The sequence below is a fragment of the Silurus aristotelis genome (assembly GCF_946808225.1).
Source record: "Silurus aristotelis genome assembly, chromosome: 18".
Lineage (NCBI taxonomy): Eukaryota > Metazoa > Chordata > Actinopteri > Siluriformes > Siluridae > Silurus > Silurus aristotelis.
Genome location: NC_139591.1, coordinates 13,803,769 through 13,819,821, shown reverse-complemented (window position 1 = coordinate 13,819,821; position 16,053 = coordinate 13,803,769). Strand labels below are relative to the sequence as shown.

Sequence of the window (16,053 nt, the reverse complement as noted above, 5' to 3'; positions counted from 1 at the left end):
CACCTGTTTGAGGTTGTTAGCTGCATAAAGACACCTGTCCACCCCATACAATCAGTAAGAATCCAACTACTAACATGGCCAAGACCAAAGAGCTGTCCAAAGACACTAGAGACAAAATTGTACACCTCCACAAGGCTGGAAAGGGCTACGGGGAAATTGCCAAGCAGCTTGGTGAAAAAAGGTCCACTGTTGGAGCAATCATTAGAAAATGGAAGAAGCTAAACATGACTGTCAATCGCCCTCGGACTGGGGCTCCATGCAAGATCTCACCTCGTGGGGTCTCAATGATCCTAAGGAAGGTGAGAAATCAGCACAGAACTACATGGGAGGAGCTGGTCAATGACCTGAAAAGAGCTGGGACCACCGTTTCCAAGGTTACTGTTGGTAATACACTAAGACGTCATGGTTTGAAATCATGCATGGCACGGAAGGTTCCCCTGCTTAAACCAGCACATGTCCAGGCACGTCTTAAGTTTGCCAATGACCATTTGTATGATCCACAGGAGTCATGGGAGAAAGTCATGTGGTCAGATGAGACCAAAATAGAACTTTTTGGGTCATAATTCCACTAAACGTGTTTGGAGGAAGAAGATTGATGAGTACCATCCCAAGAACACCATCCCTACTGTGAAGCATAGGGGTGGTAGCATCATGCTTTGGGGGTGTTTTTCTGCACATGGGACAGGGCGACTGCACTGTATTAAGGAGAGGATGACCGGGGCCACGTATTGCGAGATTTTGGGTAACAACCTCCTTACCCAAGTTAGAGCATTGAAGATGGGTCGAGGCTGGGTCTTCCAACATGACAATGACCCGAAGCACACAGCCAGGATAACCAAGGAGTGGCTCTGTAAGAAGCATATCAAGGTTCTGGCGTGGCCTAGCCAGTCTCCAGACCTAAACCCAATAGAGAATCTTTGGAGGGAGCTCAAACTCTGTGTTTCTCAGCGACAGGCCAGAAACCTGACTGATCTAGAGAAGATCTGTGTGGAGGAGTGGGCCAAAATCCCTCCTGCAGTGTGTGCAAACCTGGTGAGAAACTACAGGAAACGTTTGACCTCTGTAATTGCAAACAAAGGCTACTGTACCAAATATTAACATTGACTTTCTCAGGTGTTCAAATACTTATTTGCAGCTGTATCATACAAATAAATAGTTTTAAAAAATCATACATTGTCATTTCTGGATTTTTTTTATTTAGATTATGTCTCTCACAGTGGACATGCACCTACGATGACAATTTCAGACCCCCTCCATGATTTCTAAGTGGGAAAACTTGCAAAATAGCGGGATGTTCAAATACTTATTTTCCTCACTGTATAAGATTTACATTTTTGTTCCTTTTTATAATTGGTTCCCATGGTGTTCATACTGGCATCCTAGTGTCCATAAAAATTCTGCTACAGACATATATACACACTAGATTAAATAAAAAAAAATACTTTTAGACAATATTTTATTCAGACCTATAAATGCGGTGAACTTTTTCAGCCTAATAACATTTCTCTCCATTAATCTTGTCATCTGAAATGAATAGAAGAAAGATATTAAATCTCACACCTCAGTCACTGATTCTCAGGATGGACTGCTCATTTACATTCCAGTAAAGTACTTCTAGATCTGAGGGATCAACTCAAGGTTTCATGAGCAGAACCTGAAAGAAGTTGAATTTGCTACCTTTAAACGATAATTTATGTAGCCAATAGAATTGAGGGCTACATGGCAGCTGATGGTCTACTGGAAAATTCTCTTGTTCTTCAAATGGATGTTCATGTGGCCTAGTTAATGTGCTCTTTCAAGTCATCAGGGGATTTTTTGGCACCAGAACTATTAAACAAGATGGAACCAAGACACAATTTGAAAGGCAAAATATTTAGCCTACAATTTTTTTTTCTTTTTAAATAATAACCTGATACTCATTCATGAGGTTTTCCCCTTCAAATAACTCTAAGTGAAAGGAAGGACACTCTTTTTTTTGTAATGTATTTTATTAAATTCAGGAACACAAAAGCAAACCGCTTAATGAGAAGCAGAAATAAAACCCAGAACCTCTAAAACTTTCAACAAAAAAATTCAAAACTCCTAAACTTGACAACTATTTGACAAGGCTCAAGAACACATAGTGATGTGCAGAACTGCAGAATGACACATATACCCAACCCCCTATAATATATTTCCCCATTATGTGGTTCATTCCATCTAGATAATTTTGGAGGCTTACTTCAGTTTTTTTTTTTTTTTTTTTAAACAAAAACCAGTTTCCATGTATTTAAGACAGTGTATTTACCGCAATAGCACTGAAAATAGTAATGTATATTGATTTGAGTAAATCCTCATGCCATTTGGGAATCTGATCTGAGTGTTTATAGCTTTATCAATTTAAATTCTGCAGTTCTGTCTTGTCCTTCGTGCTGTAAATGCCGGAATTGTGAGTGCTTGACACGTTAGTATATATACAGGATGGAGGCAGATTTTTTTGGCTTTTCTCTAACAGCATTGACTGAAGGTTCAAAACTGAACAGCGCTTGGTGATATGTCGAACATGGACGGATCAAACTGATGGCCTCTGAACGGCGATCCCTCAGCGTCCCAGCCCTTCTTCAGCATTTCATGAACTTTCTATAACACACACACACACACACGCGCACACACACACACACACGCACACACACACACGAAAAAAAACAGGGAAAGCTGTCAGAAGTGCAGCCAATACACCGGCTCTAATGATTTGTTGTCTTTTTCTTATGTTACCATCTCGTGGCTCTGAGGCTTTCCTTGCAGTTTCTGTTGGTAGTCAAAGGTGAGCCGGTCCAACACGGCATGCTCCTCTTCGCCCACGGTGGTCATGGAGCGCTCGCGATTGATCTGGTTTACATCGATTTCTTGCTCGCCTTTTAGCACGGCGGTCCACCATACCTCGCCGTGTTTATTCAGAGACAGCTAAATAAAGTAGAAATAAAAGATGGCACATCATCGGTTTGCCTGAAAATATTGAACAAAATGTCAAACAACTGAACTTATGTAATAATTGTGAATCTGCTTGCTCATTATAAGCAGGGCTTCATCTATTCTAATGTAAAATGATCTCTGAGACTTAAAGCCTCAAGTAGCTTTTATTGTCGTTTCTAACAAATATAGCTGACGCAGTACACAGTAAAATTAACGTTTCTCCAGAACCCTGGTCGTACAATAAACAACGTAGAGCTGCATACAGAAGACACAGCTAAGGAGTAAAGAAAGTTGTCCTAGCCATATAAAGGGCATCGTGTGCAACTTAGTGCAAACAAAAGACAGTACAAACAGAAAACACAGGATAGATACACAAAACAGAACAGCGCCACCTGGAATCCTACTGTTTAATGTGTTATACAGTTCGATACAGTGTACCCCCACAGTGTACTTGTAAATATAAACACAAAAAGTTGTACAAAACAGCAATCAATTAGATGCTAAACAGCATGTAAACAGTTGTATGTATACAGTGGGGGAAATCATTATTTGATCCCCTGCTGATTTTGTAAATTTACCCTTATTTGTATTGTTCAAGTGAAATAAGTATTTGATCCCATACCAAATTAGCAAGAATTCTGACTTCCACAGACCCAAATTAGTCCTGTTCCTGGAAAGAACTACTGATATCAACTCGTTATGTGTATAAAAGACACCGGTCATAGAATCAACCCTTTCCATTAAAACCTCTCCACCACCATGGGAAAGACCAAAGAGCACTTAAAGGACATCAGGGACAAGATTGTAGACCTGCATAAGGCTGGAATAAGCTACAAGACCATCAGATTGTTGCCTTGGCCGTATGTTTTTGGTTATTGTCATGCTGGAAGACCAATCCATGACCCATCTTCAGTGTTCTGGATGAGTGTGTGTGTGTGTGTGTGTGTGTGTGTGGGTGTGCAAGTTTCAGTTCTGTGTGTTGAGGAGCCTGATGGCTTCAGTAAAAAAAAAAAAAAAACGGTTGCACAGACTGGATGTGAGGTCCAAATGCTTCAGAACCTCTTTCCTAATGGTAGGGGGTAAAGAAGTGTGTGAGGGGTGTGTGGGGTCGTCCACAATGCAATTGTCTTTGTGGATGCAGCATGTGGTCTAAATGTCCATAATAGAGGGGAGAGAGACTCCAAAGATCTTCTTGGCTGTCATCACTATTCTCTGTAGGATCTTGCGATTCGAGACGGTGCAGTTCCCAAACAAGGCAGTGATGCCGCTGCTCAGGATGCTCTAGATGGTCCCTCTGTAGAACGTGGTCAGGTGGGGGGAGGGAGATGGGCTTTCCTCAGCCTTCTCAGGAAATAGAGTTGCTACTTTCTTGCTGATGGAGCTGGTGTTGTGTGACCGGGGATGTTCTCTGCCAGATGAACACCAAGGAGCTCTTGACAATCTCCATGGAGTATCCTTCGATGATCAGTAGAGAATAAACGCTCTGTGCTCTCCAAAATTTAATGACCATCTCTTTAGTTTTGTTACAATAAATAGCTGTTGCACATCCTCCTGTATGCTGACTCGTCATTCTTGCTGATGAGACCCACCACGGTTGTGTCATCGGCGAACATGAAGATGTGGTTCAAGCTGTGCATTGCTACACAGTCATGTGTCGGCCAAGTAAACAGCAGTGGGCTGAGCACACAGCCCTGGGGGGCCTCGATGCTCAGTGTGTTGGTGCTGCAGATGCTGTTCCTGATCCGGACTGACTGAGGTCTCCCAGTCAGGAAGTCTAGGATCCAGTTGCAGAGGGAGGTGTTCAGGCCCTGTAGGCTCAGCTTCTCAATCAGGTGCTGAGGAATGGCTGTGTTAAATGCTGAACTGAAGTCTATGAACAGCATTCATACAAATGTTTCTATTAAAAGAATCTATTCAAAATGTAATTGGTGTGGAATGAAGCATGTATGATGAACAATTAATACTGAAACTGAAGACCTTCAGACATGAGCACATTACAGAGAGGAATATAGACCTTATTTTTCCTTCAAGAGAAAAAACACCTTTGTTGTATTTATTGTGATAATGACTGGCTATTCATGGGCATATATTGGCAATATAGTGTTACATACTGTTCGGTGCATATTATCGTCTTCCTATTTGCATGTACACTATACGAACAAAAGTATTGGGACACCTGGCTTTTCCACAAGGTTGGAAGCTCACAATAGTATAGGATGTTCTTGGATGCCGTAGCATTACAATCTCCTTTCAACTACGAGACCGAAACCTGTTCCAGGAAAACAACAACTGTGTGCACACAGCAAACTCTGTGAAGATAGTTTACATTGGTTAGAGTAGAAGGTCTTGAGTGGCCTGCTAGAGAGGTCTGACCTCAACCCTATGGAACAGCTTCGGGATGATTTTTATTGCTGACTGCACCAAATAGCTCCTCAATCTACATCAGTACTTGACTTTGCTCACACATTTATGGCTGAATGAGCACAAATCTTCAAAACCACACTTCAAAACCTAGTGGAACATCTTTCCAGAAGAATAGGGGTTATTGTAACAGCAAATGGGGACTAACTGTGACAAAGGATGTGTTCAAAAAGCACATCTAATGGTAAGGTGCCTACAAACCTTTGTTCATATAGTGTATCAAGAGACGATATCATATTTCTATTTGTAAATACTAATCCAAATTACAGATTTTATTTTTTAATTTAAGGCCAGTGTGTAGATGCTTTTGAAATAGCCCTGTTTTGGCTGCTCCTCTCCAAAAAAAAAAAAAAAAAAAAACTGGCAACCGATCTGCACCATTTGAACAGGGTGCCCAGAATATCTACTTAAGCACTTATCTAACCCATCTCTGAATACACAATCTTCCCCACATAAACAGTCGCCAACTGTGAATAGAGTCAGTTACTTCTCTGACTGCTGTAACGGATCATGAACATGGTCTTAAAATAACTCTCACCAGTACACAGTGGCCTGGTTCCAGACTCCAGAGAGAATTCTCAGTGTTGATTTTGTGCGTGAACTCGCCTTCCATCAGGACTTTCTCAGACGCTCCCTCCTTTACCGCCACACGCACACCACCGGACTGAAGGCTGACAGACACCTGCATGTACAAAAGAAACAAGTCTAAAAAGCGACAATGGCTCGATTCCGAGGAGTTTATTTAAAGGGGGATTTCAATTGAGCCCTTTGAGAGACTGAGACATTAGCTAAGTGGGCTTAAGCTAATTTGGGGTCATTATCAATGTAGTTGTAGGCATTCTGCACAGCTGGTCATTAACATATGAATATGAAAAGGCGGGGGGCAATTATTTTATGACTGTTAGTCTGAAATGAATGCGGAATTAATATCCAGGTGATGCACATTAATCCATTGTGAAGTTTTGAATGCTTTCAGCAGTAAACTTACAATCTTGCAACCTATTCGCCATTGCATTGTTAGCTAGATCTGTTAAAACAAAGGCAGTTTATCCAGGAAGTATATTCATAATAAACAAAAAAAGTACATGGACTACAAAGACCAATATCCAAAGAGTTAATCTGATATAACACCAATCTTGTGCTGAGGATGGAGCCACCAGGAAGGGGGAAAAGAGGAAGGTCAATGAGGAGGTTTATGAATGTGGTGAGGGAAGACATACAGGTAGTTGGTTAGAAAAAGGCAGATGTAAAGGACGGGGGTATGGAGACGGATTATCCGCTCTGGCGACCCCTAATGGGAGACGCCGAAAGAAGAACAACAACAACAACAATCTTGCTGTAAGTTACCTGTCTGCCTTTTACAATGTTCTTCGGAACAAAAACTTTGACTTCCACATCAGAGTAGTCCTGCGACCAGCTGTAGTTTTCTCTGACTGCACCGTTGTAGCTATCTGGGTGCGCCTGGAAACTGGTCTGGTTCCTGCTAAACAAAAACAAAATTAGGGACAGTTTTAAACTAGAGATAGTAGCATGACACGGTATTTCATCATTCGTCGAGACGAATGCAAAATTACACCCTATTCATTTGTATTATTTCAGAAAAAGTAAATGAAATCAGTACTTTGCATAGACGATGGAACTCAAACAGTTTAGGGGACTGAATACAGGCTAAAACAATGACTGTTTTTAATCTATAACATATTTGCATACATTTGTACATATTTGACACTTCAATAAATTAAGAATATATAACCAAACAACTACACAACTGTGTGCCTTCCACTTTGTGGTAACAGTCCAGGGAAGAGCCATATATGTTTGGAAAAGTCAGGTGTCCCAATACTTTTGTCAATATTGTGTAGACTAAACGTAAAACGTAAAAAAGCAAAAAGGTTTGCGCTCCTTCTAAACGTTTTACTTTAATGCTGAAAACATTTTTTTTATTTAAAATGGTTTGTATGAACTGTGGAAATTTACCATTTTAGAAAAAGAATATGTATTATTGATTTGATGGCTGCAACACTTGTCTAGCACTGTGTAGGATCCCCTCTTCTTTTATGAACAGTCAGAACATGCCTAGAAAGATTAGGCAGGCCAGTTCAGCAGCTGGACTCCACTACAAAGTCATGCTGTTGTAATAGATGCAGTGTGCAAATTAACACTGTCTTGCTGAAACATGCCAGGCCTTCCCTGAAAACAACGTCATCCGAATAAATGCAAATGTCACTTTAAATCCTGTTACCTTTGAGCACTGATGTAGCTTTTCCTGATGTGCCCACTGCCCATTCCATAGGCACTAATCCACCCCCATACCATCAGAGATGCAGACTTTTGAACTGATTTGCTGATAACAAGCCAGATGATCCCTCTCCTCTTTAGTCTGGAGGATTCTGTGTCCATGGATTCCAAAAGGTCTACTTCATTTTGATTTGTCTGGCCATAGAACAGTTTTCCACTTTGCCTCAGTACATTTTTACCAGCTTTTGACCAGGGAAGATGCCAGCAATTATGGATCATGTTTACAAGTAGGCTTCTTCAATGGGATACAGCTTTAGTCTGTATTTGTAAACGGCACAGCAAACTGATTTGACAGATGACGAATTTGAGGTATTTTTAAATCCGTGCAGCAATTTCCATTAGAGAATCGAGCCTTTAATCGAATTTTAAATCAAGTTTTAAATGCAGTGCCACTTGAGGGCCCAAAGATCATGGGCATCCATTATTGATTTTACCACATTTTCTAAATCTTTTGATGACATTATAGACTGTAAATTATAAAATATTCAACTGCCGTCACAATTTATCATGAGGAACATTATTCTAAAATTGCGAATTTCTGAAAGTGCAATTTAGACATTCACAGATTGGTGAAGTTCTGCCCGTCTTTACTTGAGAGACTCTGGCCCTCTATGATACACTTTTTTTTTTTATATCCAATCATTTAATGATTGACCTTTTGCCATTGAACCTTATTAGTTGCAACCATGTTCTTACAGCTGTTTCTTTTTCTTGTCCCTGTCCCAACTTTTTAAGTGTTGCATTCATCCAATTAAAAATGACTTCATATTTTCCTTCAAATGTTACAGTTTCTCAGTTTAAGCATTTGATATGTTTCTATGTTCTTTTGTGGACAAAATACACAGTGCCCCAAATTTTTTTGCCATTGGGGTTTTAATAAGGTTTTTCCCAGGTTTTCCTCCACACTATATTATGCTTCCAGTGAGCTGATATTTCATTAGTTGGTATACCGTTTTTACTGTGTTCTAAAATCTCTAACGAAGCGACACAGCTGCTTTGAAACGTTGTAAAACACATTAAACACTTACGACACAGAAGAATTTGAACCATCCACCGATGCAGGCATTGCAGACGCTGTAGATGCAGAGGCCATGGATGCAGACGCCGTGGATGCAGACGCCGCTGTTGACTGTTCGCTCTCTGTGGACTGCATGTTGGCTTCATTTCCATCTGCAGATGCTGCACCTGCAGGCACTGGCTCTGTGGACGACGCTTTCGCTGACGGGGATTCCTGCATGGGTTCTGCATGGCCTGCAATTTCTGGCTGTGATTGAACTTCGATTTCTTCCACTACTGGAGGAATAGCTTGAGCTTCTTCTGCCAGTCTCATCGCCCTCTCTCGGTCTTGTATGGCCAGCATCTCAAACAGCTTAAAGGTCTGGGGAAAATCGCAAAAAAGGGAGCTTTAACAATAATATACAGAGTCATTATACTATTGTCAAATTTTCATATTTTGAAAGCATCTAGAGCTTGAAGACAGACAGGTGACAGAGTGATACAAGTAGAAAGACAGGAGTGAGAGAAATACATGTGGACTGATCGAAAGAAATATTGAGAGACAGGGAGAGAGTGTGTGTGTGTGTGTGTGTGTGTGTGTGTGTGTGTGTGTGTGTGTGTGTGTGTGTGTGTGTGTGTGTGAGAGATTGTGTGAATTTTGCCAATTAGAGTTTGCATCATGAACATTCCTTTACTGTAAACCTATGGGAGTTTTTGAGTTACAAAGTACAAACTTATATAAAACCATGAACAAACAAAAAGTATGACTTTATAAATGGGATTAAAATAAAATAATTGGTAAATTGCAGTGGTAAAAGGATAGAAATGAAACAGACAACAGCTACAATGCTCTATATTGATAGAAGCTAGGTAAAACTCTAAAGAGATTAAGACTAACCAAGCTTAGTATTTATTCCCCAAGACTGTAAATAATGCATGATATCCAGAAACGTGTTATTGGTTTGTAATGAAATGTTTTGTATGAAATATTAATAAACTCTATGTTTCACCTGTACCAACGTCTACGGCCCCTCATCGCCGTCGCATTATTACCTCATCTACAGTCGAGGATTTTATTGCTGCCTTCTCTGTTTCTGATCTCGCCTTAATTGATGAATTGGCATCGCCTCCCTGTCCGGACCGTTTCCTCGCCTCCTTCCATACCATCTGCTCCCAGATTATGGACTCTGTTGCACCCTATAAGGTAAAGTCCACCAATGTTCCTACGGATCCCTGGCTCAATGATACCACTCGGGCCCTCAGGCGCCGGTGTAGGCAGGCCGAGCGAAAATGTAAGAAGGATAGGCTGCAGGTGTCACTCGAGATGTTTAGAGACAGTCTTGCCACCTATTAGACTGCACTGAAGGAAGCTAAAGGACACTACCTCTCTGCTCTCATCAACAGCAATAGCCACCGCCCTGGAATTTTATTCACCACTATCAATTCTGTCATTAATCCGGTGTCTGTCGCCTTGAATGACGTTTCTGTAAACACATGCAATGCTTTCAAGCAACATTTTTTTGGACAAGGTTTCGTCTGTTAGGCAAACCATTACACAAATCCCCGCTGTTGCTATCTCTACTCGTGCAGCGCAATGTGTGCTAGAGAACTTGTCCACCAGTTGAAGCCCACCACCTGCCCTCTAGACGCTGTTCCTGCCAGGATTTTGAAGGAGGCTGTTGACACCATAGGTCCTATCCTTGTCTCTTTCATAAACAACTGTTTTAGCATGGGTACTGCTCCCACTGCTTTCAAACACGCTATTGTTAACCGCTACTTAAGAAACCCAATCTTGATCCCTCCACACTATCCAACTTTTGCCCTATATCTAACCTGTCATTTCTGTCGAAGTTGATGGAGAAGCTTGTTTTCACTCAGCTTCAGTCTCACCTTCGACTGCACGAAATTGGTGATATATTTCAGTCTGGCTTCAGGTCGAGACATAGCACTGAATCAGCGTTATTGAGGGTCCACAATGACATCCTTGGAGCCCTGGATGGAAAAAGCTCTGTGGTTCTGGTGTTACTGGACCTGACCGCTGCATTTGACACCGTGGATCATGCCATCCTCATCTCTCTTTTTCAGCATGTTGTCGGTCTGCAGGGTGCGGTGCTAAATTGGTTTTCATCATACCTCACTAACAGAACTTTCTCAGTTGTACTTAATGATCATTCTTCATTGGTTGCTCCTCTGTCATCTGGTGTGCCTCAGGGATCTATTCTTGGTCCCATTCCTTTTTCTCTCTATATGCTGCCACTTGGTCAACTCATTTTCAATCACAAAGTTCAATTTCATTTTTATGCTGAGCAAGGATTGACTACTGCAACGCTCTCTACATTGGACTTAATCATTCTCTTCTCAGTCGGCTCCAAAAGGTGCCAAACGCAGCAGCACTTCTTCTTCAACACGTCTGCTTCACTGGCTTCCAGTGCAGTATAGAGTGGAGTATAAGCTCCTGCTATTCGTATTCAAGGCCATCAATGGCCTACCTCACCGAATTAATAACAGTTTACCATCCAGCCAGAACTCTCCGTTCCTCTGGACATACCTCTCTGGTCACTCCTAAGTACAGATGTAAAAAGTTTAGTGGCCGGTCATTCGCCGTCCAGGGACCAAAGCTGTGGAACGCTCTTCCAGCTCACATTCGACCCATCACTGTCTTTTTAAATCGCAGTTAAACACTTTTTTAATTATACAAGCTTTTAACACGTAGCCCTGTTTCAACTCCTTTTTTACATATATATTTTTTTATATTTCTTATATTTTATTGTCTACTGTGTAGTTATATTTTTTTTATATATATTATATTTTATTGTCTACTGTCTATTTTTTTCTTTTTGTTATTTTTTACTGGAAAGTGCTTTGTGCTCCTTTTGGTTGCTGTAAGGCGCTATATATATATAAAATTTGACTTGACTTGACTTGACTTGAGCTGATCTTCACTGACAGGTGAAAGTTACTCAGTACAGAGAAAATTCAGCTGATTTCGAGGCAGGAATATTTACCTTCAGGACCATTTTTTCTGCCACTCCAGGTGGGAAGCCCATTTTGTCGTTCGGGCTGGTCAGAAGGCGATAGAAGTCTGTTTTTCTGTACAAAAAGCCGAAATAAACCTGCAAAAAATTCTCTATGTTCCCAACATGCTGCAGAATGCCGAGCAACGCGTTATCGTACAACTCTGTCATTTCCAATGGCGAAGACATTGTCTCCTCCAAAAAAAAAGTTCACGAACCAACAGAGAAATATATAAATATATATTTGTATATATGCTGTTTAAATATTAAATAAGCAAATCAACGTTGTGACCGTTTTTGTTTACTGAGACAAACCAAAACACACCGCCAATCTCATAGAAAATACGAGACCACCAGGAGGACATGGGGTTACACAAATACTTCCGGTTTCAACAACACGAAAATTAAAAGTCTCCTAGACCAGGCGGTTAGTTTTATTTAGACACACCGCTGTTTTATGTGAAAGCACACACATGTGGTCGCGTGAAAATACTCAGATCAATATTTTTCAGAAAGAAAAAAAATAATCGGTGTTTTGTCCTCTTTTATGTTAAATCAACAAAAATTACAAAACGAATGTGAGTTTTTTTTTTTTACCACTTTTTAATCTCATGGCACGTACTGTTATATTCTACTATAATTATTACATCATTAAGAGTCATTCTCACACCGATCTGGGTTTTTTTTCCGTCTATCGAGTGCATCATAGATTTCAATTCTTACAGTACCTTGGTTATAGAGGAGAGATTGTTGGCGTGGAAAAAATGCCTGTTAAAATACATTTTTATTTTAAATTCCTTGATATGAAATCATTATATATAATATTAAAAAAGGACGAAGATGTTTTATTTTACAATTGAATCGTTTGCCAAATTCATGCAAATGTTAAACGTCTGAAGAATCCGCTATGTGGCAGTAATGAGCTCATCTGACCAGCTACACTACACAAAAGTCAAAACGGAAATGAAATCAGCGAAAACAAAATGGCGGCGTCCTTGAGCAGACACGGAAGAGTATTATCTGTAAGCATACTTTCATTTCACAGTTTTGTAATCGTTTAAATGTTGTGTTCCACAGTTTCTTGAAATAAATTGATTCGGTTTTAGATTCTGTGAATCTAAAACGTGTAGCCTGGTGACAGAAGGTCGAGTCCTAAATATCTCTCCATTCTATAAACAAGTGCACTAGATGTCACAATGAAGTAATGGCTTGTCTCATTTGGGATACAGCTTGTGTGGTACCAATCCGCTATTTATTTGAGTTTGATGTTGCACATTATTGTTTTATGATGTTAATAAGCTTCATATTTTTTTCTGTTTGTAAATATTTAGATTTATTGTAGCCAACTGAGTTGTGCAGCCAGTCTCAACGCTGGATCAAGGAGCATAAACACCAGTGCAGTTTGCTATAAGGTGAGTAAGGTTCTATGATGTTGTTATTCCAGTATAACTCCAGTATTATTGGCACCCACGTGAGCAGCAATAATATAAAACTATGACTTCAAGTTTAAATGAAAAGATATGTAAAGTAAAAGTTAAGTTTGTGTAGGGTTAGACATGCTTACAGAGGGTCTTTTACCCTTCTTCGTGCAGGACAAGTTCTTTATGTTTTTAGGTTTGCAAAGGGAGTCGTCCTCTTTCATTCAGAGCATGAACTGCACCAGGGGTCCAAACACCACTCCTGGCAGAGGCAAACAAGTTTTGCATAATATCTTGAAATTGAACAGAATTCATGATGCCATCGATCTTCACAAGACAGAAAAAATAACGTTTGATTTTATATTTAACTCTTGTGAATTTCAGTATCTGTCTCCTGACACATGTGACTGCAAAAACATTTGTGTTTTGTGTTACAAGCTTTTTCCCCATATAGTTATTTTTAGTTGCCAGCTTTTGTTCTAATTGAAGGCAGGAAACATAGAATTAGAATATAGAAATAGAAGGAGTGGAATATGGATTTGCAATTCTATTAAACACCCTTTAGAACAATCAGTCATATTTTTGAGTGTGACTATAGAATAAGTTATTTAAAAAGCAGTATTTTGGTGCTTTGAAAAAAAAAAACATTTGTTTGACTGGAAACATTTGAAGTAAGGTGTAAATTATGCAATCTATTTTTAGCCAGGTTTATTTGACATTTGTGACTGATTCCATCTTATTGTGGAGACAAAATCTAAGTTATTTCTTGATTCGGTGTGGTAAACTGCGTAAAAAGTGCATACTGCGATGAGTACCTGTTGCTCGTTGTGAATCAGCATCCAAAACATGACACCAAGCTTCTTTTTAATCAAGGCGTTTTTTTCCTCTCTAAATTTGCAGAATCGTGCCGCACGCATTCGGGTGGGAAAAGGCGACAGGCCTCTGACTTATGAACAGGCCCTGCACCCACACCACATAGCTCATAGGAAGGGATGGCTCTCACAACACACCGGTAAGTCATACTTCTTCAGCCAGGCCTGGTTTCACTTCTGGATTTTTTCATGTCACGAAAAGGCAAATATTTTACATATCACAAAGCCGTAGCTGCTTCGCAAGAATCATAGAAAAGAAACGGAAGATGACTGATAGCCACACACTCTTAACGGCGAGAAGAAGAATGTTTTCGTTATTAATGACGAGTCATGCGGTTCTGTCTTGCAGAATGAATCATATTGTTACTCAGTCGCTTGCTAGCAAAGCGAGATGAATTCAGATAAGATTTAAACACGGAAATATGCTGGTTGTGCTTCAGATGAAACTAAAACAGTTTAAGAGTATGAAAAGGATTGTCTTGGAAAAAAGAAAGAAGAAGTAACTGATGGCACAATAAGCACAAGAACAACCACATGACACACAACACTTAAATGTGCTCCTTTACAAACGGATGAGATCACAGAGCAGATGTACCGTGAAATACCCGTAGCAGATCAAACTTTTGTTTTCTAGTATGCAAAGTAAGCGTACTTTGTTTGTATTTTTTTCACCCCAATACGTTTAAATTGCGAATGTTGGTGAATAATTGGATGAGAACAGAAAACATGAAAAAACATGACCATATTAATGTTAGGACACGTTCCCACATTGTTTGTTTTGCATCAGAGCTTTTCAGTAGTGAACTCAAAAGTCGACTGTATCAGATTATTTTAAGTCAAGTTATGATGTTTATACAAAGAAGTCAAGTCAAGAAGCTTGTCATTTCAACCATATATAGCAGACGGAGTACACAGTGAAATGGACCAACGTTCCTCCAGGACCCTGATGCTACATAGACAACATAAAGCTACATAACAGAAAACACAGGGCGAAGGACTGGTAAGTGTCCTCGCCACATTAAGTGCATCGTGTGCAACCTAACGCAAGCAGTGCAAGACAGACAGTGCAAAGACAACACAAGACCGTGTAGGACAAATACACAAAACATAAAATAACGCCGCCAGTGAACCTGCTGTATATTACACAGTTCAGTGTACTGAGTGTGGGAGTGACCGTTGTAATTAAACAACAATGTAAACAAAATGGTTTGTGCAAAACGGCAATAGCAGCAGTCAAAAAAGATCTGCAAAACCAGCATGTAAACAGTTTATAGTAACAAAGTGTATATGTATAGAATTTTGAATTGCTTTCGATGTTTAGTTCATTTTCATACGGTGCATTTTGTTTAGACAGGAGAGAACACAGCTGTGTGGTTCACCTCTGGATGCAATAAATAGAAAATTCTAAATAGTTTTTCTTTGTTTGGGTGAGTTTCTACACGTGCTGTCTTAAGGTTTATTTCCATCACTATATTACTGAGTAATAAATAAAAGACCTAACGGCAACTTGAACGCATCAATTTTGCTCTAAAAAAGATTCAACAAATAGACTAATACGTAGTTATGAAGGAATTTATATTCCTCTTTCTAATGCGCTTTAGTGCTACATGATTTAAACACAATCATCTGCCCTCCTGTAGGTAACCTCCAGGGCGAAGGGGGCGCTGCAGAGCGGACTGTGGAAGACATGTTCATCCGGCGTTTCATCTTCGGCACTTTTCACGGATGCCTCGCAAACGAACTGGTCATTAAGCGAAGGGGCAACATGCTAGTTATCTGTGCTCTGATGCTGCAGAAACTCCAACCTAATAAATATTATTTTCTGATCGGCTACACCGAGGAGCTGCTCTCGCACTTCTACAAGTGTCCTGTGAAGATGGAGATACAGACACTGGAAGATAAAATGGTCTACAAATATCTATAAGAATCTAATGGAAAGATTTGAACAGCTGCACTTAATTAGTCTTTCATTTAAGATAAAAATGTATGTGAATGTATAAAACAAATAAAAAATAAATGTCATGCTATTGCTTGCCTCAAATGAGTTTATGATGAGTTTAAATAGACCGCCCCCAATGAAAA

At 40.0% G+C, this 16,053-nt stretch overlaps 2 protein-coding genes across 3 annotated transcripts; one reads left to right on the top strand and one right to left on the bottom strand.

Moving 5' to 3' along the window:
- Positions 1 to 1,386: 1,386 nt before the first annotated feature.
- On the bottom strand, positions 1,387 to 12,089 carry nudcd3 (NudC domain containing 3). 2 transcript variants are annotated; one of them, XM_083569371.1, is made up of 6 exons: positions 11,673 to 12,073; positions 8,700 to 9,049; positions 6,721 to 6,856; positions 5,912 to 6,055; positions 2,755 to 2,943; positions 1,387 to 2,619 (listed from the first exon to the last, which is right to left on the bottom strand). In XM_083569371.1, exons 1-6 carry the CDS (start codon positions 11,868 to 11,870, stop codon positions 2,509 to 2,511), a joined length of 1,128 nt encoding a protein of 375 aa, XP_083425497.1. In that variant the 5' UTR covers positions 11,871 to 12,073; the 3' UTR covers positions 1,387 to 2,508. The 2 variants fall into 2 exon arrangements, with proteins under 2 accessions (XP_083425497.1, XP_083425498.1); XM_083569372.1 differs by having other exon boundaries at positions 1,389 to 2,619; positions 6,721 to 6,853; positions 11,673 to 12,089.
- Positions 12,090 to 12,502: 413 nt separating this feature from the next.
- On the top strand, positions 12,503 to 16,012 carry mrps24 (mitochondrial ribosomal protein S24). The gene is made up of 4 exons (XM_083569395.1): positions 12,503 to 12,703; positions 13,013 to 13,093; positions 14,000 to 14,111; positions 15,612 to 16,012. Exons 1-4 carry the CDS (start codon positions 12,665 to 12,667, stop codon positions 15,893 to 15,895), a joined length of 516 nt encoding a protein of 171 aa, XP_083425521.1. The 5' UTR covers positions 12,503 to 12,664; the 3' UTR covers positions 15,896 to 16,012.
- The last annotated feature ends 41 nt before the right edge of the window (positions 16,013 to 16,053 follow it).